General features: G+C 44.2%; 2 protein-coding genes across 8 annotated transcripts in view; one reads left to right on the top strand and one right to left on the bottom strand.

Moving 5' to 3' along the window:
- Positions 1-4,995, top strand: part of LOC130092711 (arf-GAP with coiled-coil, ANK repeat and PH domain-containing protein 2-like) — a 48,256-nt gene extending 43,261 nt beyond the window's left edge. For 2 of the 6 annotated variants that reach the window (XM_056260509.1, XM_056260513.1), the window contains 6 exons: positions 87-170; positions 1,398-1,597; positions 2,540-2,649; positions 2,744-2,854; positions 2,954-3,015; positions 4,890-4,995. In XM_056260509.1, the coding sequence (XP_056116484.1) occupies positions 87-170; positions 1,398-1,597; positions 2,540-2,649; positions 2,744-2,854; positions 2,954-3,015; positions 4,890-4,969 (647 nt within the window). In that variant the 3' untranslated portion in view covers positions 4,970-4,995. Of the gene's footprint in view, positions 1-86; positions 171-1,397; positions 1,598-2,539; positions 2,650-2,743; positions 2,855-2,953; positions 3,132-4,889 lie in introns of those variants that run through there. The other 4 variants (XM_056260512.1, XM_056260510.1, XM_056260508.1 and 1 more) reach the window with 3 other exon arrangements.
- Positions 4,996-14,422: 9,427 nt separating this feature from the next.
- psmd1 (proteasome 26S subunit, non-ATPase 1) overlaps positions 14,423-26,526 on the bottom strand; it is a 61,298-nt gene continuing 49,194 nt past the window's right edge. For both annotated transcript variants that reach the window (XM_056260507.1, XM_056260506.1), the window contains exons 21-24: positions 24,634-24,726; positions 24,463-24,549; positions 24,150-24,365; positions 14,423-14,599 (exon numbers count right to left, since the gene is read on the bottom strand). In XM_056260507.1, coding sequence (XP_056116482.1) covers positions 14,453-14,599; positions 24,150-24,365; positions 24,463-24,549; positions 24,634-24,726 — 543 coding nt within the window. In that variant the 3' untranslated portion in view covers positions 14,423-14,452. The remainder of the gene's footprint in view (positions 14,600-24,149; positions 24,366-24,462; positions 24,550-24,633; positions 24,727-26,526) is intronic.

Here is a 26,526-nt window from a genome sequence, read left to right as displayed (position 1 = left end):
TGTTTAGTTTCACGTCATGTTTTGTGCCGTTGCTGGTTTGCGTACTGTATTACAGAAGAGTCTGTAAGTTGATCTCTGTTTGACAGTGAAAAGTGCCGACGCTGAAGTGCAGAACCAATCAGATGGCAGCAGAGAGATGTTGAGCACGAGTGCGTCCTCCAACAACACGGGTCAGTCTGATCAACACACGAGCTTCAGGGGAAACACTTCCGGAAGGCTGCACAATTTGAGGGAAAAATAGATTTTGAAAAATTCCGGGGGGTTTTCTGAAAGAAAATGTGATTTAAAAAAAAAAAATCCATGTTTTGTCCTTGTTTGTAAAACTTGGCCTAAAATTTGAGGTTATATGGCAATATGACTATAAACTAATCATAATAACTATTAATTATGATAATTATTATTACGACAAAATAAATATTAAATATTAATTACAATACTAATATCTATGACTGTGTTAATTTCTCCATTTTGAAACGTTAACCCTCTGGGCTGCTCTGTCATTCATGCTCATACTGAACAGAGACAGACATTATTCGAAACTGTACTTTTATTTGTGTAAACTCACTATACAAACTAAATGCTGTGGTTTTTGTAAAGTTAATGCGCTTTCTATCGTCTTTTTCTTTCTTTCTATCTAACTTTTAATTTGACAGAAGTAGACTCGCTCTGAAACATGCAGCACATATATTTATTTAATTAAATAATCATGGAAGCTTGTTTCTGTCATTTTTTTTGTTTTTTTAAATCGAATAAAAAAATAATTTCAACTTTTTATCTCAGAATTCTGACATTTTTCTCGCAATTCTTATATAAACTTTTTCTCACAATTCCAGGTTTATAGCTTGAAATTGAAAGAGAAAAGTCTGAATTGCAAGCTATAAACCTGGAATTGTGAGAAAAAAGTCAGAATTTCACATTTATATTGGAATTGCAAGAGAAAAGCCTGAATTTCAAATTACAGACCTGGAATTGTGAGAAAAAGTCAAAATTTTGAGTTATAAACTTGAAATTGAAAGAGAAAAGTCTGAATTGCAAGTTCATAAGTCACAATTTTGACTTTTTCTCACAATTCCAGGTCTGTAATTTGAAATTCAGGCTTTTCTCTTGCAATTCCAACTTTGACAATTCTGACTTTTTCCCATAACTCCGCGTTTAACTATAAACTCTCAATTGCTAGACATTTTTTTTTGCATCTTGCAATTCTGACTTTTAGATATAAACTTGTTTAAAAAACAATATAAAAGTTATTTATCACAATGTCACTTATTTTTATTTATCAGAATTGATCAGTTTTCCATCAAGGAAATGAGAGTATTATTAATGTTGCAGAGTTCTTCAGTTGTTGCAGCTGTAGATAAAGTCATGGTTGTGTGTGTATTGCTGGATGTGCGGTCCAGATCCCCCAGAGGAGTGTCCTGGTAAAGCCGTGGTGGTGTTCCTGGAGCCGGAGCAGTTCAGCCCGGGCCTGCAGCTGTACTGGGCCTCGTTCGCACGCAGTTTACCCGACATGGCCGAAGCCCTGGCGCACGGGGGAGGGGTTAACTGGACCAACACAGACGACGGGAACAGGACTCCGCTCATCATGGCCGTTCACGGGGTGAGGACACACACTCACACACACTGAACCTGATGAACTGCGGCGGGATTATACCGAAGCCTCCACACCACCGTCACAATGCTTTTACACGCTGTCTTTTGGGGGTTTGTTGTTTTGTGCAATTTTTTGTTTCATGTTTTGGTTTGTTTTTTTGTTTTGTGATTTACTTTCATGAGTGTTTTTAGCTTTTTGTGGTTTGTTTTTATTTAGTTTTTGTTTGTTTTTTTGTTTTGTTTTGCTATCGTTTTTGTTTTTTGTGTGTTTTTGTGTTTAGCTTTTTTGTGGTTTGTTTTTATTCAGTTTTTGGTTTTTGTTTTGCATTTTGTTTTTGTCTGTTTTTTGTTTTGTTTTGCTGCTTTTTTATGTTTTGTTTTTTGATTTATTTTTTGTTTTTTGTTTTTGTGGGGGGGGGGGTGTTTTGCATTTTGTTTTTGTCTGTTTTTTGTTTTGTTTTGCTGCTTTTTTTTGTTTTGTTTTTTTGTTTTATTTTGTATTTTTTGTTTTTGTGGGAGGGGGGGTTGTTTTGCATCTTGTTTGTTTTTTGTGTGTTTGTTTTGCTATCGTTTTTGTTTTTGCTTCTTTTTTTGTTTGTTTTTGTTTTATTTTGTTTTTTGTTGCTTTTGTTTAATTTTTTATTTGCCATTGCTTTTTTTTCCGTGTGTGTTTTGTGTTGTGTATCGACATACAGAAATTAATCGTGCAGATTAAGTAGATTTTTACTTTTAAAATAATAATTGCTTTTACTTTTCAAGTAGTAAATGTCTGTGGTCTTATTGTATGATTCATCAGTGCAAGTTATTACAATTAGCATTTCTGGCTAATATTTGAATATGAAATGCATCACATTACAGTCGTAACGACGAATGCTGTTTTATTCAGACAGACTTCATATTTACAGCAAAGACTGAGTGTTTGACAGTGTCTCGTGTGTGTCTGCATCAGGGGTCTCTCGTCACCTGTGAATTCCTGCTCCAAAATTCAGCCAGTGTCAATCAGCTGGACAAGCTGGGCCGAGGCCCTTTACATCACGCCACTATACTGGGCCATACTGGGTGAGCTCTGCTCAACACACCTCACAGCAATGCAGTTTTTGCTTTTCTTAGTTGTGAATCATGGTTTAATGCTCTTTTTGTTTTGCTACCACAGACAAGTGTGTTTATTTCTAAAACGTGGAGCCAATCAGAACGCAGCAGACGCAGAGAATCAAACGCCACTGACAATCGCAGTCGAGGCAGCAAACGCTGACATCGTCACATTGTAAGTTCCCCTAGCTTTCACACGTTTGATGCTTATTGAGAGATTTGTGTCGATCATAAAATGTTTAATGCGGTCTTGGCTTTCCTGTGTGTCTGACAGGCTTCGTCTGGCCAAGATGAACGAGGAGATGCGTGAATCGGAGGGTCCGTACAGTCACTCAGGTCATTATAACTCTAACAGCCCTACTGAAGTGCAGTACCGCAAGTGTATGGAGGAGTTCATTAGCTTGCAGCTCCGAGACGCCTAACACACGCCACAAACCTGTAGCAGCCGAATGTACACCGCCAGTACATGAGCTCATCCAGCCCATGTGACACACGTGCAATAGCTAGTCTTGTGAAAGAGTGACGTTACTTAGTACTGAACACACATGCACCTTATTTACAGAGTGTGTATTTGTCTTATTACTGTCTGAGTGAGCAGTGCAATGAAAGCTCAGTGTATTTATGATCATTCGGACACATTCCTGGTATTTATCTCTTATATATTCTTGGGTCTAAATCAAATCAGTGTGTTTATAAATATTATATCTATGAAGACGTAGTGGACCACTGCATTTGGCCATGGATAAAATATAGATCATTGTTACGAATGCATGTTCTGTTAATAATAACAGATCTGTACTGGCCATCTATTTTAGTACAAAGTACAGTTTTTATTTCTATATCTATTTATTTATTATTTTACCTTTTAAAAATCACTTTTGTGTTATGCAGATAAATGGTAATTAATATAATATATGGTAATATATATATATTTTTTTAAATTATAATTACCTGTAAATTATGTTTTAAAATTTTCAGCATTGCTCCATCTTCAGTGTCACATCACCATGTAGAAATTATTCTAGTATGCTGATTTATTAGTGAAAGTTATTTTATTAATTGTAAAATTTCTATTGTTATAAACGATTCCTATCACTTTTTTATAAATTTAACACATCCTTGCTGAATGAAAGTATTAATTTATTTAAATTAAAAAAAGTACTGACACCAAACTTTTAAACAGTAGTGTATAATGTTACAAAAGATTTCTATATTGAATACATGCTGTTCTTTTTTAATTTTGTATTCATCAAAGAAACCTGGAAAAAGTATCACAGGTTATAAAAAAAAAAATATTAAGCAGCACAACTGTTTCCAACATTACTAATAAATCATCATATCAGAATGACTTCTGGAGGATCATGTGACACTGAAGACTGATGATGAGGTAATGAACATTTTTTTTTTTTTTTCTGTAAATTTTTTTTAATATATATATATATTTTGTGGAATAGATTAAATACTTTACGTACTAAATGTTTATTCAGCTACATTACAAGAGAAATGTGACCGTCTGAATGTTGTAATGAATATATTCTGTGCCAAATGAGTTGCAGTACTGGCATCGGTCACAGAGGGGCGCTATAGAGCTGGACTTTACGCCCCACAATGCAGTTCAAGCGTTTCATTTTCTTCCTCCGCTTCATTTCGCCACAGACATTCTCTGACTTTACGTGACCTCTTTTAATAAAAATATTATTTTCAAAATTGTGAGCGATATATTGTGAGTCTCAGGTTAATTAATATGCAACATCAAGGTGTTCAGAAGGCCTTAAGTGATGGAATTATTATATATAATTCTGCAAAGCATTAAAAACGTTGTATATTCATTTATTTACTGTCTGTTTCTCTTTCTTTGGAACATATACATATTTCATGTGGCTATCTATCGCTCCTGTAACGTTCCTTTACATGGAAATCTTCACACTTTGCAAAACACTCAATTATTTTCTGTGCTACTATATGATAGATATCATGTAAATAGTCAATAAATATACTTGATATCTGATCATGTGCTTCTCAAACTCTGCGTTTGCTCTTTTCTCCTGCTGTTCTGTGAGTTTCTGCTGTGAATAGTGCAGGTATGGAGCTCATCTGTGTGTGTGTGTGTGTGTTCTTCAGATTACAGCATGTGCTCGTGTGTGTTGAGCGTGTTTGATGCAGATCAATCCCTCTCTCCTTCTCTTAATCAAGCTGGTTTCTCTTCACAGGAGATGAGACGTACCAGGACATTTTCCAGGACTTCACCCAGATGGCATCAAACGACCCGGACAAACTCAACCGCTACTGAGCGAACGGCTGGCGTAATCACTCCATTTTTCTATGGGATTTTTTTTTTTATCAGTAGGTATTTCTCAAGTGACAATGGGACATCTTATAAAGGTTTTTTTTTTTATAAAATCAGTATTGTTGCCCACATAATAATCTGAGCAACACCAGTTGAAATATTGCGTCTTTTGTCTTTTTAAAGTAAATGTAGATGCAACTCTTTCATATAGTGTTTATTTCATGGCTTTATCAGTATATCGATATAGAATCTCTTGATGAATGTAATATTTGAGCCATAGGATCTAACTTATGAAACATACCAAACAATTTTTAAGTAAATGCATCAATGTACACATTCGTGTTTCATAAATGAGGCCCATTTTTAGCGAAATACTACATTTTAGTGAATCGCATCACTGTGTGCCTGTAGAGCGAGAGCAAGTTTACATAATACCAATTTCAACAAACTATACTTTTATGGTGTTTATTATGTATTTAGTTGCAGGTTGATGATGTTTGAATGCATATTTGAAAGGAAATCTTGCGCAAAACCGTTGTGTTAGCATGCACACCCCACTGTTTTCTTAGTTCAGACAGCGTACACGCGAATCATAATCCGACCACAGAATAAGGGGTGTAAATTATGTATATTCTGTACATACATCATCTTGGGCTGGGAAACATTTGGTATTTTGTGGTACTTTAAATGTTGTAATAAGCTTGTTTGCATGTCTTCTATATCTCATTCTGAGTGTATGATTCTCTGTATGATTCATGCAGTTTTTAAGATTATCTTATCCAATGCGAATGACTGAAAATATCTCAAGATATATTATAAAATGTTTTCTCTACCATTTTTATAATGCCGCCTTGTTTGTTTGACTTGAAATACTTTATTTCTAGCACCTTTTTTTTTTTTTCAACACACGAAACCTGTGTGTTGAACCGGTCTTGTTTCTAGCTTACAGTATCAGATTGTGTGACGAAACCTCCCGTGTCGTCCGTGTCTGTATAATGTAAACATTGCTGTCGCTCGGGACGGGATGAGCTCACGCCTCACGCTCTTGCCAGCTGTGCACTGAATCACCTTTTCATATCATGCTTTTCTAAACGTAGAACATTACCATCACACTGCTTTATTTATAAACCTCGCAAAACAAGAAGGCTTAAGCCATGCGTTGCGGTTATTGCTACGTTTATCCTAAAGCCAAGTGAATAGTGACTCTTAAGAGGCAGTGCTTCTGGGACGTCTTTCCTTTTAAGCACTGTTATTTCATTAATAGGTAACCTGCAAAAATTGCAACTGACATTGTGATTAAAGGGATAGTTCACCCAAAAATGTAAATTCTGTCAGTAATTACTACACACAATATATATCGTTGCCTTCCACAGTACATGTTGCATTTTTTGTATTGCATCTATATCTTATTCTATAATATATTGTTACACCCCTATTAGGCAGATATACGGCAATGACATCTTGCATCGTGATGACTAAGGATACATTTACATGTCAATGATGTACTAAAAGTCAAAAAGATTTTACTTTGCTTTTTTCGCGCGCAGACGACAGCGTTGTCAAAATGATCCCCGTTCACACGGATCCGTGAAAACGTTTAAAACGCTGTATTATTCATGCCAGGCCAGTAGGTGGCGACGTCACTTTGTAAAGAAACACTGCGCGCCTCTAGACTGAACACGTGATACACGTGCGCATGACGTCACCGTTTCACAAATTAACGTTTGTGTAGTTTTGCAACGATAACGGTATCGGTTTGAAAAACTTTGAAACCCAATTTCTAAAGTTTGCGTGTTCAGGCCCCCAAAGCTAAATGAACGACCAAAATGCATGGACTCATTGACACAAACTTTCACTTAAAGGGATAGTTCACCCAAAAATAATAATTCTGTCAGTGATTACTCTCCCTCATGTTGTTCCAACCCCGTAAGACTTTCGTTCATCTTCAGAACTGAAGCTCCTCAGCAGACTTCTGCCCGACAGTCAAAGCGGCGTTACGTCACGAAAGTGCCGACTCAGAGGAAGACCGCGAGTGTCTAGGGTGCCATTTGGGACAGGGCCTATCTCTTGTTTCTGGATCCGTAGATGCCATTCTCTTTCGGAAGATGTGTAATAGATGTCTACCGTATAACAGTGAAAACATGGATTGCCGAAATTTTCCGTCAATGGCGGAGAAGCGTTGTGTCATAAATTATGTAAAACTAAGTCAATGGCGGGGAAAGCGTTACACAACATGAAAGTCACAAGGCGCCAGTGGTGGATTACCCCAATTGTATCCCAAACAATGTCTTGCTAACAATAACAATGAACGCTCCCTTTAACAATGAGTTTAATCTCAAACTTTTAAAGGTTGTGTTGTTCACTATGGTTTCGGACACCACTACAAATGGCTTTCGCCACAAATGGTGCCCTATTTAAGGGTATGGGGGTGATTTCGGAGACAGCCAAGGTCTCAGGATTACTTGGAAATTGTAGGCAGGTGTTTTTGATTAGTGATGGAGCCAAACTCTGCAGTACAGTGGCCATCCAAGCCATGGATTGCTTTTCCCTTTTCTAAACCATCCCAGTGTCTGTTTACCTGAAGAGTTTCCATTCGACATGCATGTTCAGTTGTTTGCTGGGTTTCCACTAGATGTGTACCATTAGCGTTGGCTTGAAACAGCGGCAACAGTTGACAGATCTTGCTCCCTGCCTCCAGTCATCTGGTGTCCAATTCATACTTTGCAGTCACGTGACTACCATGAATACCTGGCGGGCAACAAACGGGTATTTTCAACGTAGAGTCCTGTAGTTCCAGGTCTCATGGGACTTATATTTTAGTAGCTATCAAGTCTGTTAGCGAGCTAGCTGCATAACTATGGACTAGAAATAGGATTAACTCCAAGGTAGCTAAATTGTGTAAAGCAGACAAGGTTTTTTTAAGATAATCGAGCAGTAATAATTCCTCCGTAAATAATCTAGCTCTACTGTTGGGTCATCTCTGGTTCTCATTGAAAACCATGGATATCACAAACCTCAAAACACCAACTTTTGTATAGTAAAACTGGCGACGTCCTGGCAAGATCCTTGATTAGTTTACTGGGTTTCGTTGCTGGAGAACGACGTTCTTGCCCGCCAGCCAGTACTTGTGTGACGTCACGTGCAAAGTATGAATAACTGATTGCAAACCTCAGTGCCTCATTACTTCTGAAACAGTGTGACCCGTCTGTCTGCTGTGCCAAGTCATTTCCTTCCTGAAGTCACTGAACTGTTGCGCTCAAATTATTGCATTGGATGCTTCATAAAACTTAACAGTAACTGTGGCCTGGGACGGTTGAGAGTATAAAACAAATGAAGCAATGTGAAACAGATTTGAAAGTGAGTGACTTGACAGTAACTTGAATGATTTAATGTTTTGACATCATTTCCATTTGGGAATTGGTCCGATGATACAATGATAAAAGTCACTCCACTCTATCCGAGCGAGTGCTTCCGGGAATCCATCCGTCCTCAGCGCTGGAGAGAAAACCTGTGGTTGGCTTCCCACAGAGAGACGGAGAGCCACTGCTTGAGTCCTTTTCCCTCCATAAAAAAAGACATTTGCACAAATACAAAGAGGCTAAGCTCTATTAATATATCCGGATTGCTTTTTAGGACAGTCAGGATGAGGGCTGGACACTACAGTCCTCAAAAGTCCCAGGATACTTGACTGTTATTTTAAACTTGTCCATGGCTTCTTCAAACTTGTAAAACGTCAACAAGTTCCCCAGAAACAATACAAGTTTGGGTCTGCTAATGCTTCAATTCTGAAACGCAAGAAGCCAAATTATGTCATAGCCTACTTATCGGTAATACCAAGTGGGAAGTGTAGAGGCCAACCATAACCATGTTCACGGCCCACATTTGTTCTACCTCTCTGTTTAATAAGTTCCTTGCCTAATGAACCAAAGTCCTTGAGTCATGAGTTCACATTCAAAGAATCACAAGCATGAAGAACCCAAACAGTCTTAGTGGAATTATTCCTTCAACGGTGATGAAAGGGAGCTTTCAGCAACATATTTCTACACCACAATTGTCCACCTAATGTCTGGAAAATTGCTCTATACGATCCGTTCACTCATTGCTTTTCTATTACTCTATTCTCACTTCCCAGAATAGGGAGGCCCTTTCTCCAGTGGAACCACTTTTTTATAAGAGCAGAGTCCCATGGGTCTCTTCATCTACACCTCAATGCTTCGCCAGAGAATGGCTGGAAAATCTTCTGAATCCATGACAGCGAATCTGGCTTCCAGCTGTGTTCAAAGAGCGAGTTCAGACAGGTTAGCCCAGACCCTGACCAATACAAGAAGCCTCTCTTGTGGAGGTTCATTCAATCAACACATTGTCCGAGAGGCTATCAGTGTCCAAAATGTATTTTACTCTTTCCAGGGTCCCTTTAATAAAATAAACACATACATAGAGGTCCAATGAACCATATCCCGAAAGCAACTGGAAGACTGGCGGAAGCACTTCTATGGTCGATGTTCAGTTAAACCCATAATGAAATAAACTGTTTTTTAATCACCACAACAGACAATAAGTTTAATAGGTCCTTGTATTCTTCAATACTTCTAAATCCTGCCAAGATTGGGTCTGGCGGTCTACCTGCAAAATCAAACTCCCTAGTTCCCCACGACATGCATCAGCATATTGTGAACAAATTTGGGAACTTGGAAAGGCCTTGATCCTCTGATGATGATGACACGATAACTAGTCTCTCAAGTATTTTAGTCTAATTTAGTCATTGTTTATACTCTGTCTTTTGCTGTAGATGTTCAAAAGCACAGTGGCACTAAGACTGAAAAATATAATTTCAGAAGATGATGCTCTGTATGTGTCCGTACACTGCAACATTTTGGAAAATGATATAGGCTATAAATGGGCCTTGACTTACTTCTGAACTAGGGAGCAGATTGAGGCACACCCAAAGACTGTGCCCATTAATAGAAGCTTATCAACTATGTTCATCTCTTATATAAACTTAATTCCTTCGCTGTAGTTCCTGGAATGTGGGCACTATAGATATGCAATCGTGGAAACAAACAGTTTACTGTCAAACAACAGTCCTTAACAAGATGGTCCACAATGATGACCTCAGCTGTGGTGGAAATGAAAGAGCTGTTAGCGCTCTCAGAGTATTTAAGGTGAAGCCACACTTTGGTGGCTTAGCATAAGTTTCAAACATCTTCCATTGGTCAGGAAACAGAGTCCCACTCCAAACCAAGAGTTCTTAGGACCGGCCAAGTCGGGTCTTTCAAACAAACAGACCGCAGTTTAAATTGACCTATCGGTAAGCCCCTCCCCTCGGACGCAGATGAGCCAATGGGAGTTGAGTATCAGTTGCACAGGGACCCGAACTCAAGACATCTTTAGGTTTCAGCGCCATAGAGAAACATGGGAAGATCTGAAGCTCTCATCGGTTTTATGGAGTTTTATGCTATAAAAAAATGGTAAAACGATGTGCCTGGGGTTCTTGTAACACTGATTCCTGGTATCCGGAGATGATGGGCAATGGAATTTATTTTATTCCATTTCCTAAACCCAAACAAGACAGAGCAAAATGTCTGCTTTGGATCAAGCTGTGTATTAATCCAATGACGTGGGTGCAGTAACCCAGTTCCTTAAGGATTCGACCCCATATAGGCGTCTCTATAGGCGTGTTCACTACTGCGAAGATGGCGAGTCTGCATCGTCAAATTTATCACTTTATCAACAATTCAAATATTTCATGCATAATCATTACTTTCGCCGGTTCTTTGTGGCAAGCTTTATTTCAGGTGTTGCGTGATATCTCTGCGCCCAAGTAGCAGTGCTTTGCCTGTGCTTCCCCCCAATATAGTCCCAAATCAATCTCTGCCTAGGAAAGCACCTAGTCTTAATCTGCATTGCTATTTGTACTCGTTGTGAATAAGCAGGCCACAAGAAGTAATTCTTTTTATTCTTTTAATATTTCTTTTTCACTTTTACTCACGACATGCTACCTGGCAACATAGGATTCCATTCATTATGCTAAGCTAAACTAGCGGCGGCGCTGCCAGACTAAGACAATGCATGCACTGAGACAAAAATGTGTTTGCCCACCTATCTAAATGTAGGGGAGACCGTGAATAACCCCAATTAAAAAAAAAAAACGGTGGAGTGTTCCTTTAAGGATTTGACCCCAATCCCAATGAAGACGAAAATGTTCATTTTCTGCTTGTCATACTCTCATTAAGTTACAATTAAAAGTAACGAGTCCATGCTAAGTTACAAACCTAAATAGCTAACTGTTCTCACGTCATGTACAGACTGGTCTACAATTCAGTGCCCCTCCATATTAAACTCGTTACCCACTATATTTATTTTAAAATCTTTTATATATCCCTCCATGGCAAATTTAAGTCCCACTTGAATGCTCCTCGACGAGAGTTGGTCCTTCTGTGTCTAAAATTGATCAAAAACATCTTGGGACGAGGTTTTCACACTGACGGCCGTCATTGAATGCTGTTTGTTTGTCCGAGTTGGCAACAGTAACTAAGGGGGGCGGGGCTTACCGATAGGTCAACTGATGCTGCTAGAAATCCTGCTGGTCATATCTTGGTCGCCTAATGTGACTTTTACTCTTCCCACTGGTAGGACCAACCATTGGTCCAATCTTTGTGTCCCATTAGAGGATTGTATGTATGATGTTTCTGCAATTCCTGCCAAGACCCACAAACTCCCGGACTCTCGAGGAATCATGAGAGTCATCCCTGTCCCCAGCTCAAACGCTAGCCCGCCAGAACAACAAACAGAGGGCTCTTGACCGCCTCCAGGGCCTGGACACCCATCATAAACACTGCTCCAAAGCCACCCGGGCCAGTCCGCCGACTGACCAAACAAAAGAGCTTTGCTCTTGCCATCCGGTCTGTCATCAATAGTTACAGACTGTGACTCCACAGCAGAAAGGGATGGAGGTATTTGTTCACCAACAACCGTACTTGGGTTGGACGTGCCATTCCCAAAGTGTTCGCATGGGTTCATTGCAAGACGAGTCTCTGTTGCCCCAGTACATGCTTATCCCCTTCTATGGGCATATTTACTAAAACGGGGGCAATGAAGGACTTTCAAAGATATCAACACATAATAAAGGGTAACGATATAGTGATCTCATCTACATTTCTTCTGCTTTGCCGTGATGTCGAACCATCAGGCCAGTGGATTTGGATTCGCTAGGACTGCAATTCTTCTGAATTCAGTTTACAAGAGCATGGTCGATTAAGAGAGGTTGATGATGTCTGGGATCTGTGTTGCAACGTCCAAAAAAAGAACAGTGGAACATTTTATTTTTATAATGAAAATGTCTGCAGTTATGACAGAATTCACAATCTTTTATCTACCAAACACCAGGATGCAGCATTCTCTGAAACAAGAGAACTGGGAGGTCGGGATCCTCCAGACTCCCTAAAATGAGATGCTAGGACAATTACAAAGGAACTATAAATTATAAAAGACTATCTTTCCGGAACTGTGCCAATTTTCCTGAAGTCAAAGTCCACAGAATCACCACCCACACTGCAAAGACATACGGGAAATTTACGCCTTGACAAAAAACCTTTCCTTTTAGGGGATATACTGGAGTATGGGAGAAGAAGAAAAAAGTGTGACTAAAGGCTTCCTCGTGTCAGTTTAGTTTAGGTTGGTGGAACACTTCTGACCACATACCATTAAATACAGTCACTTGGTAGTTTCTATAGAAAGCACCTTGGGATATACAGTATGTGAAGACGGTTGCTTGTTGATTTTTCAAAGAAGACAATTTCACTATCGCTGTGTCCGAATATGCCTACTTCCATCCATACTATATAGAAGGTCAAAAACAGTATAGGAGACAAGTAGAACAAATTCACAGTATTAATAAAAAAGTAAGTAAAAAAAGTACCTAGATGACCTCCTACTACCAGTGAGATTCTGAAGTGCCCATTCAATGGACACTTTACTATCCCATGAGGCCACGGGAGAGGATTTGTGAGTGGTGAGACACACCTGACACAGTAGGTCACATGACAATGGCAACATGGGGGATGTAGTATGTACAAATGTCACTCTTTCCACACATCCATACAATATAGCACACACCTTTTTTACCCATGGCAAAGCCAGTTTCAAACCAAATGTAGCACCCATGATTGATGCCGTTCCACATACAGTAATATGTGTTCGCCAGTATAATACGTGTTATGTTCCTTACTCCAGACAGTTGGTGGATCTTCAATTAAGAACCATATAAATATATTAGCTGTATTGACAATGCAGTGATCTTTGCAATGCAGAGTCTTATGAAGTTGTCAGTCTGAGGTAAAGTCAAATTGCAAAACATTGCGACGCTCATAATTTTATGTGCATTAAAGCTGCTTATTATAGACCACTGATATATTGGGTCTTCAGGTGTATACTGTATATTCAATGTGTAAAACTCATTGATTTATGTTTAAAAAAAGCCTAGTATGAAGTGTTTTAAAGCTTATCCACTTGTCCATGAGTCATTTTAAACGTACAAATATACACATCTAAAATCTCAATAAATGGTCACCATTTCTTATTTGCTTTTCACATTTTAAACACCTTTTTTGTCGTCATTTCATTTTAGATCCTGCAGTTTGCAGGCATGAATTTAAGTTGTGCTTTTTTAAAAAGAGCAGCATGTATTCCCAAAAGTATTCAGCTGACAAATGTCAAAAAAAAAAAAATACTGTATTGCATATTACAGACTCACAGCAATAAAAACACAGAATCTCATGTTCAACATATATATTTTATTGTAATGACTGAATTCTGTCATGTAAAACATCCCTCAAGAGGCCATGATAGGCCAAGTGGAGGAAACAACATAAAAAAAGGAAAAGAAGTGGGCATTTGGAGTGGGGTCCTGGACATGCTGTGAACACGCTGAGGTCACCACACCTGCAAGAGAGAGGAGATCAGGAGATCGCCACACCCGAGCTGGAACTCTACACAACTGATTACATTTACTGTCATTGCAATGAAATTTAGTCTCTCCTTCGAAAAGTGCACACACACCCATACCAAAAATATAAACTAATGTAAACAAATGGTACAGAATGTAAATTTAAACAGGAATGGTGTACATATTTTTTTTTAAAAAGCACTAAGAGCAATTTAAGACAAATATTTCAAAATAGAATCTCTTTATAATAATTTCTTCAAATTATAACTCTTTTCCCCATTCCAATTTAAATCAGTAGTTTGAGAATCAAACAAAAAAGACTGAATATGAATATATAAAAGAGATTGCGACAGCCTCTTGTAGATTTGCAGATCTGTACAGTGTGAAGCTTCTCTCAGTGCTTGCATTCCTCATAAAAGCCTCTAAATGTACAATTGGCACACCATCTAAGGCCAAAAACATCTGGGAGTAATGGCCATGGAACGTGTGGGATAGTAGTATGCCAGTTCGGGTCAGAGGAAGTACCTGTAGGCTGAGGCCTCTCACTCGTCGATGTACTCGAAGGGCTCCGGGGCCTCGGGCTCCTGCTCCTCCTCCTCAATCTTGGGGCCGTGAGCGGAAACGGGCTCCACGAGCTCCTCCTCTTCCTCACTGGTGTCTTTCAGGATGATGATGCCGCCTGTGTGTAACTGGGGACAAAGTGGACGAAGAGGATCACTATACTGTGTGATGGTAGTTGTCTTAGAAATCGGATTTAGTGGGAAATGCAGAACGACTTCCTGCTAAAGCACATATTTGCATTTATGAAGTCTCCTAAAATCCCAAAAGAAAAAACAATTGGCAGCTCTTAAAGAGGTTTACTTGGGAGGCGATGGTGTTCCCTCTGAAGAGTCGCTCTCATTTAGCAGCAAGACTGGTTTCTAACATTCACAACGGGCCCAGATTAAGAGTAAAGGTCCTTGCACTAGGGAGTCCGAAATTTTCGCACGTTAAAAAATAAATAATCAGGTTTACACACTGCCTCTGAAACTTTAGTCCGTCATACAAAATATCGGATCGGGTTCAATTTTCTGTGTTTTCCACTTCCGTAGCAAGCATTTTGAGGTGTTTTGACAGTTCAGAGCCACCGTACAAGCAAATGCAAATCCAGAACTGTTTCAGGGTCAACTGGTTCATATAAATTGCTGGTCTTGTTTTTAATATGTGGCTCCAGTATCGCCAGCAAAGCATCAAACTGAGCCACTGACATCCTGAAGTAAACTCTCAATCTCTCGGGGAAACTCTCCTTCCTCTCTACGCAAGCTCAGGATTGGATGGACCCAATATTTCTCTTTTTAAGAAGAGAGAGGACAACAAAATCATCCTCACTGCTTGAAGACTCCATTTTGTATTGTTTTGCGATTACTGATTAATACGCATCGGACTGCGCGTATTTGTAGGATGACGAATACGAAACTTTCGGACTCAGTGTGTGCAAGGAGCTTTACACCCATAATCACACCGCTGGTTCATTGGCGAGAGGAGAACTGAGCGACTGAGTCTGGGTTCTCCCGAGGTTTATTCTCCGTTGTGTCACTGATGGAGTTCCTGTCACTGTCGCCTTTGGCTTGCTTAGTTGGGGACACTTAATATCCAACAATATTATTGATCTGCCTGCATTAACACCATTATATGAGAACTGAGGTGGACGATGACATCATGGTTTTCTCCAGAGCGGCAATATATAAATGAACTAAATGAATAACTTCTCTACAACAGAAATGAACCATCACTGAAGCTGGACTGTGAGCTATTGTCTTCTAGAAGCTATCTCTGCTGCAGTACTCTCCCGTTCCCTCTGCTTTGAGGCTGTGTGTATCAGCGGCTGTGTGTATCAGAGGCTGTGTGTATCAGCGGCTGTGTGTATCAGAGGCTGTGTGTATCAGAGGCTGTGTGTATCAGCGGCTGTGTGTATCAGAGGCTGTGTGTATCAGAGGCTGTGTGTATCAGAGGCTGTGTGTATCTGAGGCTGTGTGTATCAGAGGCTGTGTGTATCTGAGGCTGTGTGTATCTGAGGCTGTGTGTATCTGAGGCTGTGTGTATCAGAGGCTGTGTGTATCAGAGGCTGTGTGTATCAGAGGCTGTGTGTATCAGCGGCTGTGTGTATCTGAGGCTGTGTGTATCTGAGGCTGTGTGTATCTGAGGCTGTGTGTATCTGAGGCTGTGTGTATCAGAGGCTGTGTGTATCTGAGGCTGTGTGTATCTGAGGCTGTGTGTATCTGAGGCTGTGTGTATCAGAGGCTGTGTGTATCAGCGGCTGTGTGTATCAGAGGCTGTGTGTATCAGCGGCTGTGTGTATCAGCGGCTGTGTGTATCAGCGACTGTGTGTATCAGAGGCTGTGTGTATCAGAGGCTGTGTGTATCAGCGGCTGTGTGTATCTGAGGCTGTGTGTATCAGAGGCTGTGTGTATCAGAGGCTGTGTGTATCAGAGGCTGTGTGTATCAGAGGCTGTGTGTATCAGAGGCTGTGTGTATCAGAGGCTGTGTGTATCTGAGGCTGTGTGTATCTGAGGCTGTGTGTATCTGAGGCTGTGTGTATCAGAGGCTGTGTGTATCAGAGGCTGTGTGTATCAGAGGCTGTGTGTATCTGAGGCTGTGTGTATCAGAGGCTGTGTGTATCAGAGGCTGTGTGTATCAGAGGCTGTGTGTATCTGAGGCTGTGTGTATCAGAGGCTGTGTGTATCAGAGGCTGTGTGTATCAGCGGCTGTGTGTATCAGAGGCTGTGTGTATCTGAGGCTGTGTGTATCAGAGGCTGTGTGTATCAGAGGCTGTGTGTATCAGAGGCTGTGTGTATCAGAGGCTGTGTGTATCAGAGGCTGTGTGTATCTGAGGCTGTGTGTATCAGAGGCTGTGTGTATCAGAGGCTGTGTGTTTCTGAGGCTGTGTGTATCAGAGGCTGTGTGTATCAGAGGCTGTGTGTATCTGAGGCTGTGTGTATCTGAGGCTGTGTGTATCTGAGGCTGTGTGTATCAGCGGCTGTGTGTATCAGCGGCTGTGTGTATCAGAGGCTGTGTGTATCAGAGGCTGTGTGTATCAGAGGCTGTGTGTATCTGAGGCTGTGTGTATCTGAGGCTGTGTGTATCTGAGGCTGTGTGTATCAGAGGCTGTGTGTATCAGAGGCTGTGTGTATCTGAGGCTGTGTGTATCAGAGGCTGTGTGTATCAGCGGCTGTGTGTATCAGAGGCTGTGTGTATCAGCGGCTGTGTGTATCAGCGGCTGTGTGTATCAGAGGCTGTGTGTATCAGAGGCTGTGTGTATCAGAGGCTGTGTGTATCAGAGGCTGTGTGTATCAGCGGCTGTGTGTATCAGAGGCTGTGTGTATCAGCGGCTGTGTGTATCAGAGGCTGTGTGTATCAGCGGCTGTGTGTATCAGAGGCTGTGTGTATCTGAGGCTGTGTGTATCAGCGGCTGTGTGTATCAGAGGCTGTGTGTATCAGAGGCTGTGTGTATCAGAGGCTGTGTGTATCTGAGGCTGTGTGTATCAGAGGCTGTGTGTATCAGCGGCTGTGTGTATCAGAGGCTGTGTGTATCTGAGGCTGTGTGTATCTATATGAGGCTGTGTGTATCTATATGAGGCTGTGTGTATCTGAGGCTGTGTGTATCTGAGGCTGTGTGTATCTGAGGCTGTGTGTATCAGCGGCTGTGTGTATCAGCGGCTGTGTGTATCAGCGGCTGTGTGTATCAGAGGCTGTGTGTATCTGAGGCTGTGTGTATCAGCGGCTGTGTGTATCAGCGGCTGTGTGTATCAGAGGCTGTGTGTATCTGAGGCTGTGTGTATCAGCGGCTGTGTGTATCAGCGGCTGTGTGTATCAGAGGCTGTGTGTATCTGAGGCTGTGTGTATCTGAGGCTGTGTGTATCAGAGGCTGTGTGTATCAGAGGCTGTGTGTATCAGCGGCTGTGTGTATCAGAGGCTGTGTGTATCTGAGGCTGTGTGTATCTATATGAGGCTGTGTGTATCTATCTGAGGCTGTGTGTATCTGAGGCTGTGTGTATCAGCGGCTGTGTGTATCAGCGGCTGTGTGTATCAGCGGCTGTGTGTATCAGCGGCTGTGTGTATCAGCGGCTGTGTGTATCTGAGGCTGTGTGTATCAGCGGCTGTGTGTATCAGCGGCTGTGTGTATCAGCGGCTGTGTGTATCAGCGGCTGTGTGTATCAGCGGCTGTGTGTACCAGCGGCTGTGTGTACCAGCGGCTGTGTGTACCAGCGGCTGTGTGTATCAGAGGCTGTGTGTATCAGAGGCTGTGTGTATCTGAGGCTGTGTGTATCTGAGGCTGTGTGTATCTGAGGCTGTGTGTATCAGCGGCTGTGTGTATCAGCGGCTGTGTGTATCAGCGGCTGTGTGTATCAGCGGCTGTGTGTATCAGCGGCTGTGTGTATCAGAGGCTGTGTGTATCTGAGGCTGTGTGTATCAGCGGCTGTGTGTATCAGCGGCTGTGTGTATCAGAGGCTGTGTGTATCTGAGGCTGTGTGTATCAGAGGCTGTGTGTATCAGAGGCTGTGTGTATCAGCGGCTGTGTGTATCAGAGGCTGTGTGTATCTGAGGCTGTGTGTATCTATATGAGGCTGTGTGTATCTATCTGAGGCTGTGTGTATCTGAGGCTGTGTGTATCAGCGGCTGTGTGTATCAGCGGCTGTGTGTATCAGCGGCTGTGTGTATCAGCGGCTGTGTGTATCAGCGGCTGTGTGTATCTGAGGCTGTGTGTATCAGCGGCTGTGTGTATCAGCGGCTGTGTGTATCAGCGGCTGTGTGTATCAGCGGCTGTGTGTATCAGCGGCTGTGTGTATCAGCGGCTGTGTGTACCAGCGGCTGTGTGTACCAGCGGCTGTGTGTATCAGCGGCTGTGTGTATCAGCGGCTGTGTGTATCAGAGGCTGTGTGTATCAGCGGCTGTGTGTATCAGCCGGCTGTGTGTATCAGCGGCTGTGTGTATCAGCGACTGTGTGTATCAGCGGCTGTGTGTATCAGAGGCTGTGTGTATCTGAGGCTGTGTGTATCTGAGGCTGTGTGTATCAGCGGCTGTGTGTATCAGCGGCTGTGTGTATCAGCGGCTGTGTGTATCAGCGGCTGTGTGTATAAGCCGGCTGTGTGTATAAGCCGGCTGTGTGTATCAGCGGCTGTGTGTATCAGCGGCTGTGTGTATCAGCGGCTGTGTGTATCAGCGGCTGTGTGTATCAGCGGCTGTGTGTATCAGAGGCTGTGTGTATCAGCGGCTGTGTGTATCAGCCGGCTGTGTGTATCAGCGGCTGTGTGTATCAGCGGCTGTGTGTATCAGCGGCTGTGTGTATCAGCGGCTGTGTGTATCAGCGGCTGTGTGTATCAGAGGCTGTGTGTATCTGAGGCTGTGTGTATCAGCGGCTGTGTGTATCAGCGGCTGTGTGTATCAGAGGCTGTGTGTATCAGCGGCTGTGTGTAGCAGCGGCTGTGTGTAGCAGCGGCTGTGTGTAGCAGCGGCTGTGTGTAGCAGCGGCTGTGTGTATCAGAGGCTGTGTGTATCTGAGGCTGTGTGTATCAGCGGCTGTGTGTAGCAGCGGATGTGTGTAGCAGCGGCTGTGTGTATCAGAGGCTGTGTGTATCTGAGGCTGTGTGTATCAGCGGCTGTGTGTAGCAGCGGCTGTGTGTAGCAGCGGCTGTGTGTAGCAGCGGCTGTGTGTATCAGAGGCTGTGTGTATCAGAGGCTGTGTGTATCTGAGGCTGTGTGTATCTGAGGCTGTGTGTATCAGCGGCTGTGTGTATCAGCGGCTGTTTGTAGCAGCGGCTGTGTGTAGCAGCGGCTGTGTGTATCAGCAGCGGCTGTGTGTATCAGCGGCTGTGTGTATCAGCGGCTGTGTGTATCAGCGGCTGTGTGTATCAGCGGCTGTGTGTATCAGCGGCTGTGTGTATCAGAGGCTGTGTGTAGCAGCGGCTGTGTGTATCAGCGGCTGTGTGTATCAGCGGCTGTGTGTAGCAGCGGCTGTGTGTAGCAGCGGCTGTGTGTAGCAGCGGCTGTGTGTAGCAGCGGCTGTGTGTATCAGCGGCTGTGTGTATCAGCGGCTGTGTGTATCAGCGGCTGTGTGTATCAGCGGCTGTGTGTATCAGCGGCTGTGTGTAGCAGCGGCTGTGTGTATCAGCGGCTGTGTGTATCAGCGGCTGTGTGTGGCTGTGTGTGGCAGCGGCTGTGTGTGGCAGCGGCTGTGTGTAGCAGCGGCTGTGTGTAGCAGCGGCTGTGTGTATCAGCGGCTGTGTGTATCTGAGGCTGTGTGTATCTGAGGCTGTGTGTATCAGCGGCTGTGTGTGTATCAGCGGCTGTGTGTATCAGCGGCTGTGTGTATCAGCGGCTGTGTGTATCAGCGGCTGTGTGTATCAGCGGCTGTGTGTATCAGCGGCTGTGTGTATCAGAGGCTGTGTGTATCAGAGGCTGTGTGTATCAGCGGCTGTGTGTATCAGCGGCTGTGTGTATCAGCGGCTGTGTGTATCAGCGACTGTGTGTATCAGCGACTGTGTGTATCAGCGACTGTATCAGCGACTGTGTGTATCAGCGGCTGTGTGTATCAGAGGCTGTGTGTATCAGAGGCTGTGTGTATCAGAGGCTGTGTGTATCTGAGGCTGTGTGTATCAGCGGCTGTGGGTATCAGAGGCTGTGTGTATCAGAGGCTGTGTGTATCTGAGGCTGTGTGTATCAGCGGCTGTGGGTATCAGCGGCTGTGTGTATCAGCGACTGTGTGTATCTGAGGCTGTGTGTATCAGCGGCTGTGGGTATCAGCGGCTGTGTGTATCAGCGGCTGTGTGTATCAGCGGCTGTGTGTATCTGAGGCTGTGTGTATCTGAGGCTGTGTGTATCAGCGGCTGTGTGTATCAGAGGCTGTGTGTATCTGAGGCTGTGTGTATCTGAGGCTGTGTGTATCAGAGGCTGTGTGTATCAGAGGCTGTGTGTATCAGCGGCTGTGTGTATCAGAGGCTGTGTGTATCAGAGGCTGTGTGTATCAGAGGCTGTGTGTATCAGAGGCTGTGTGTATCTGAGGCTGTGTGTATCAGCGGCTGTGGGTATCAGCGGCTGTGTGTATCAGCGACTGTGTGTATCTGAGGCTGTGTGTATCAGCGGCTGTGGGTATCAGCGGCTGTGTGTATCAGCGGCTGTGTGTATCAGCGGCTGTGTGTGGCTGTGTGTGGCAGCGGCTGTGTGTAGCAGCGGCTGTGTGTAGCAGCGGCTGTGTGTAGCAGCGGCTGTGTGTAGCAGCGGCTGTGTGTAGCAGCGGCTGTGTGTAGCAGCGGCTGTGTGTATCAGCGGCTGTGTGTATCTGAGGCTGTGTGTATCTGAGGCTGTGTGTATCAGCGGCTGTGTGTGTATCAGCGGCTGTGTGTATCAGCGGCTGTGTGTATCAGCGGCTGTGTGTATCAGCGGCTGTGTGTATCAGCGGCTGTGTGTATCAGCGGCTGTGTGTATCAGAGGCTGTGTGTATCAGAGGCTGTGTGTATCAGCGGCTGTGTGTATCAGCGGCTGTGTGTATCAGCGGCTGTGTGTATCAGCGGCTGTGTGTATCAGCGACTGTGTGTATCAGCGACTGTATCAGCGACTGTGTGTATCAGCGGCTGTGTGTATCAGAGGCTGTGTGTATCAGAGGCTGTGTGTATCAGAGGCTGTGTGTATCTGAGGCTGTGTGTATCAGCGGCTGTGGGTATCAGAGGCTGTGTGTATCAGAGGCTGTGTGTATCTGAGGCTGTGTGTATCAGCGGCTGTGGGTATCAGCGGCTGTGTGTATCAGTGACTGTGTGTATCTGAGGCTGTGTGTATCAGCGGCTGTGGGTATCAGCGGCTGTGTGTATCAGCGGCTGTGTGTATCAGCGGCTGTGTGTATCTGAGGCTGTGTGTATCTGAGGCTGTGTGTATCAGCGGCTGTGTGTATCAGAGGCTGTGTGTATCTGAGGCTGTGTGTATCTGAGGCTGTGTGTATCAGAGGCTGTGTGTATCAGAGGCTGTGTGTATCAGCGGCTGTGTGTATCAGAGGCTGTGTGTATCAGAGGCTGTGTGTATCAGAGGCTGTGTGTATCAGAGGCTGTGTGTATCTGAGGCTGTGTGTATCAGCGGCTGTGGGTATCAGCGGCTGTGTGTATCAGCGACTGTGTGTATCTGAGGCTGTGTGTATCAGCGGCTGTGGGTATCAGCGGCTGTGTGTATCAGCGGCTGTGTGTATCAGCGGCTGTGTGTATCTGAGGCTGTGTGTATCTGAGGCTGTGTGTATCAGAGGCTGTGTGTATCAGAGGCTGTGTGTATCTGAGGCTGTGTGTATCTGAGGCTGTGTGTATCAGAGGCTGTGTGTATCAGAGGCTGTGTGTATCAGCGGCTGTGTGTATCAGAGGCTGTGTGTATCAGAGGCTGTGTGTATCAGAGGCTGTGTGTATCAGAGGCTGTGTGTATCAGCGGCTGTGTGTATCAGCGGCTGTGTGTATCAGCGGCTGTGTGTATCAGCGGCTGTGTGTATCAGCGGCTGTGTGTATCAGCGGCTGTGTGTATCAGAGGCTGTGTGAATCAGCGGCTGTGTGTATCAGCGGCTGTGTGTATCAGCGACTGTGTGTATCAGCGGCTGTGTGTATCAGCGACTGTGTATCAGCGACTGTGTATCAGAGGCTGTGTGTATCAGAGGCTGTGTGTATCAGAGGCTGTGTGTATCAGCGGCTGTGTGTATCAGCGACTGTGTGTATCAGCGGAAGTGTGTATCAGAGGCTGTGTGTATCAGCGGCTGTGTGTATCAGCGGCTGTGTGTATCAGCGGCTGTGTGTATCAGCGGCTGTGTGTATCAGCGGCTGTGTGTATCAGCGGCTGTGTGTATCAGCGGCTGTGTATCAGCGACTGTGTGTATCTGAGGCTGTGTGTATCAGCGGCTGTGTTTATCAGCGGCTGTGTGTATCAGCGGCTGTGTGTATCAGAGGCTGTGTGTATCTGAGGCTGTGTGTATCTGAGGCTGTGTGTATCTGAGGCTGTGTGTATCAGCGGCTGTGTGTATCAGCGGCTGTGTGTATATGAGGCTGTGTGTATATGAGGCTGTGTGTATCTGAGGCTGTGTGTATCTGAGGCTGTGTGTATCAGCGGCTGTGTGCATCAGCGGCTGTGTGTATCAGAGGCTGTGTGTATCAGAGGCTGTGTGTATCAGAGGCTGTGTGTATCTGAGGCTGTGTGTATCTGAGGCTGTGTGTATCTGAGGCTGTGTGTATCAGCGGCTGTGTGTATCAGCGGCTGTGTGTATCAGCGGCTGTGTGTATCAGCGGCTGTGTGTATCAGCGGCTGTGTGTATCAGAGGCTGTGTGTATCAGCGGCTGTGTGTATCAGCGGCTGTGTGTATCAGAGGCTGTGTGTATCAGAGGCTGTGTGTATCAGAGGCTGTGTGTATCTGAGGCTGTGTGTATCTGAGGCTGTGTGTATCTGAGGCTGTGTGTTTCTGAGGCTGTGTGTATCAGAGGCTGTGTGTATCAGAGGCTGTGTGTATCAGCGGCTGTGTGTATCTGAGGCTGTGTGTTTCTGAGGCTGTGTGTATCAGAGGCTGTGTGTATCAGCGGCTGTGTGTATCAGCGGCTGTGTGTATCTGAGGCTGTGTGTATCAGCGGCTGTGTGTATCAGCGGCTGTGTGTATCAGCGGCTGTGTGTATCAGCGGCTGTGTGTATCAGCGGCTGTGTGTATCTGAGGCTGTGTGTATCAGCGGCTGTGTGTATCAGAGGCTGTGTGTATCAGAGGCTGTGTGTATCTGAGGCTGTGTGTTTCTGAGGCTGTGTGTATCAGAGGCTGTGTGTATCAGCGGCTGTGTGTATCAGCGGCTGTGTGTATCAGCGGCTGTGTGTTTCTGAGGCTGTGTGTATCAGCGGCTGTGTGTATCAGCGGCTGTGTGTATCAGCGGCTGTGTGTTTCTGAGGCTGTGTGTATCAGCGGCTGTGTGTATCAGCGGCTGTGTGTATCAGACGCTGTGTGTATCAGAGGCTGTGTGTATCTGAGGCTGTGTGTATCAGCGGCTGTGTGTATCAGCGGCTGTGTGTATCAGAGGCTGTGTGTATCAGAGGCTGTGTGTATCAGCGGCTGTGTGTATCTGAGGCTGTGTGTATCAGAGGCTGTGTGTATCTGAGGCTATGTGTAAGCAGCGGCTGTGTGTATCTGAGGCTGTGTGTATCTGAGGCTGTGTGTATCTGAGGCTGTGTGTATCTGAGGCTATGTGTAAGCAGCGGCGCTGGACTCACAGGTTTGAAGGGCTGGTATCTGCAGTCCGGCATGGTGAGGACCTTCAGCTGGGCCGGCATCGCACGCGCTGGGTTCTCCAGCATCTGGAAGCTTGGCTCTGGCTCTTTCTTCTTCTCTTTTTCCTTTTCCTTTTCTTTCTCCTTCTCTTTCTCCTTCTCCTTCTCTTTCTCCTTTTCCTCGTCTTTCTTCTCCTTCTCGGCCTCTGCATGTGTTTCCTGCATCAGGTGATAAAGTGTTTGGTGGTACATGTCATACTAAAGGTTTCGGGAAGTGCTTTGCAACAGGTCTAGATGTATTTTTGAGCATTCATACCACTTCCATCTTTTCCTCCTCCTTCTCTTTCTTCTCCTTCTCCTTCTTCTTGGCTTTAGCCGTTATGGACAGAACGGCGGTGGAAACCTGACAGAAGACAAAATAAGCCATTAAATCGGTCTCTTGTTGAGATTTGTCCCGTCAGGTGTGCGAGTTCACGGGTAAACAGACCTTCTCTTTCTCCTTCTCCTTCGGGACTTCCAGGGGTGGAGGATAGGCGAAGGTGGAGGGTTTGCAGTTGGAGCGATACTGCACCTTCGGCATCTGTTAATAGGACAGAACGTATTCATCAGAAACTGAAAAGTATTGATTACATTTGACTACTGACTACTATTACGCTGTTAGCTTAGAAACATAAACGTCAAACTCTAAAATACTCTTGTGACATAAGTGCTTTAGTTTGAGAAGTGCTATTTGTATGACCCCAGAAGTTGGTGCCCCCGTACATCTATCCCCAAGGGTCACACGTGAGGCTCAATGACAGTTAGGACACGGTCCATATGGCCAAAAGCAAGAAAGTTCACTAGGGTTTGAACACAGCTTTATTTGAGATCGTGATGGGTGATTCATGAACACTGCGTCTGTCACGTGACAAAAGAACAAAAGACTCGGAAGGTTAAGTAATTATGTTCCCTGTATATCATTTTTGACTGCATTATATAATGATTTCTTAATTCTGAATATGTGAATCAAGATTGCATAGTTGGATGTGTTTGGGGAATATGGCTGTTAAAAGTATAACATTTAAAGCCACTTAAAAGAATGAAATTACTCAAAGACGAGATCAAACATGAGAGCCAGTAAAATTATCCTTCCCATCACTAATTTGAGAGTTGGTGGCATCAGCTTTCCCTACTTCTGCCAATGTGCAAACCCAAGGGGTGCCCAACCCTGCGTCTGGGGGGCCTGAACACACCCGCCTGGAAGTGTCTAGTACTCCTGAGGACCTTGATTAGCTGGTGTTAAGTGCGTTTAACTGGTGTTGGAGCTGAACTCGGCAGGACCGTGGCAGAAGAGGATTGGACACCGCAGAGCTAACCACAACAGCAATGCTGCAACTTCTGCTAATGCTTCTAGCATGGATTAATAGTTTCCTCACTGGACAGATGGGGATTTCAGCTTTAGCCACACTAAGGCCGCGTGTCCACCAAAGCGTTTTAGCCAGCTGAAAGCACTAGGCGCTCTGCTGAAAACGCCTAGCTGTGGGCGCTTGAGAGCTTTGGCAGCGCAGTCTCTTATGGCGCTTTTCCACTACACAGTACCAGCTTGCCTTGGATCGGCTCGGCTCGACTCGACTCGCCTTTGTTTGGTTTTCCACTGTGTAAAAGTTGTACCTGTACCTGCTTTCGGGTACTTTTTTTCGTACCACCTCCGGCGAGGTTCTAAGCGAGCTGAGGCGAGCTAAGCCGATACTAAAATGTGACGTGAAAACAATGCCGACTGCTGATTGGTCACAGAGAATCTGCGTCATCATTGCACGCGCCAGATGGAGTATCCAGAATAACCCCGCCATTTTTAAATAGTTTGGCCAGAGATAGTTACTAAACTTACTACTATTATTATGGCAACTCGGAAGAATACGCCGTGGTCAAACGAGGAGGTGCAGACATTCCTTTGTTTGGTTGCCGAAGAGAGGATCCAGCGAGAGCTTGATGGGGCAACGAGGAACGAAATGCGTCGCTATGACGACCGGGTACTATTTGTGGCGGTACTTTCTGCAATGGAAAACGGAGTGAAAAGCGAGCCGAGTCGAGGTGAGCCAAGGCGAGTCAAGTGGAGTCGAGCTGGTACTGGTAATGGAAAAGCGCCATTAGATTCAAAGAACCTTGCATTTTTAGAAACTTAGATTTTAGAATTTTAGAACATTGGACTTTTAGAACCTTAGTGTTTTTCAGTTGAGATGATATTGCTACGATACGGAATAACTGGATACGGAATACTAGTATCTAATTTCACAGATGGTTTGATTCTGTTTGTTTCTATATAAAATGAAGTATTTGCTCTGGCTCTTGTTTTAAATGATTTTGTTCCGTTATTAAGCTTGTTGTTGTCGTCTGTTGACGT

This window comes from Rhinichthys klamathensis, unplaced genomic scaffold (genome assembly GCF_029890125.1).
Source record: "Rhinichthys klamathensis goyatoka isolate OS25496 unplaced genomic scaffold, OSU_Roscu_1.1 h1tg000009l_1, whole genome shotgun sequence".
Classification (NCBI taxonomy): domain Eukaryota; kingdom Metazoa; phylum Chordata; class Actinopteri; order Cypriniformes; family Leuciscidae; genus Rhinichthys; species Rhinichthys klamathensis.
The sequence above is the reverse complement of the archived record's forward strand: the minus strand, read 5'-3'. Positions and strand labels throughout refer to the sequence as shown.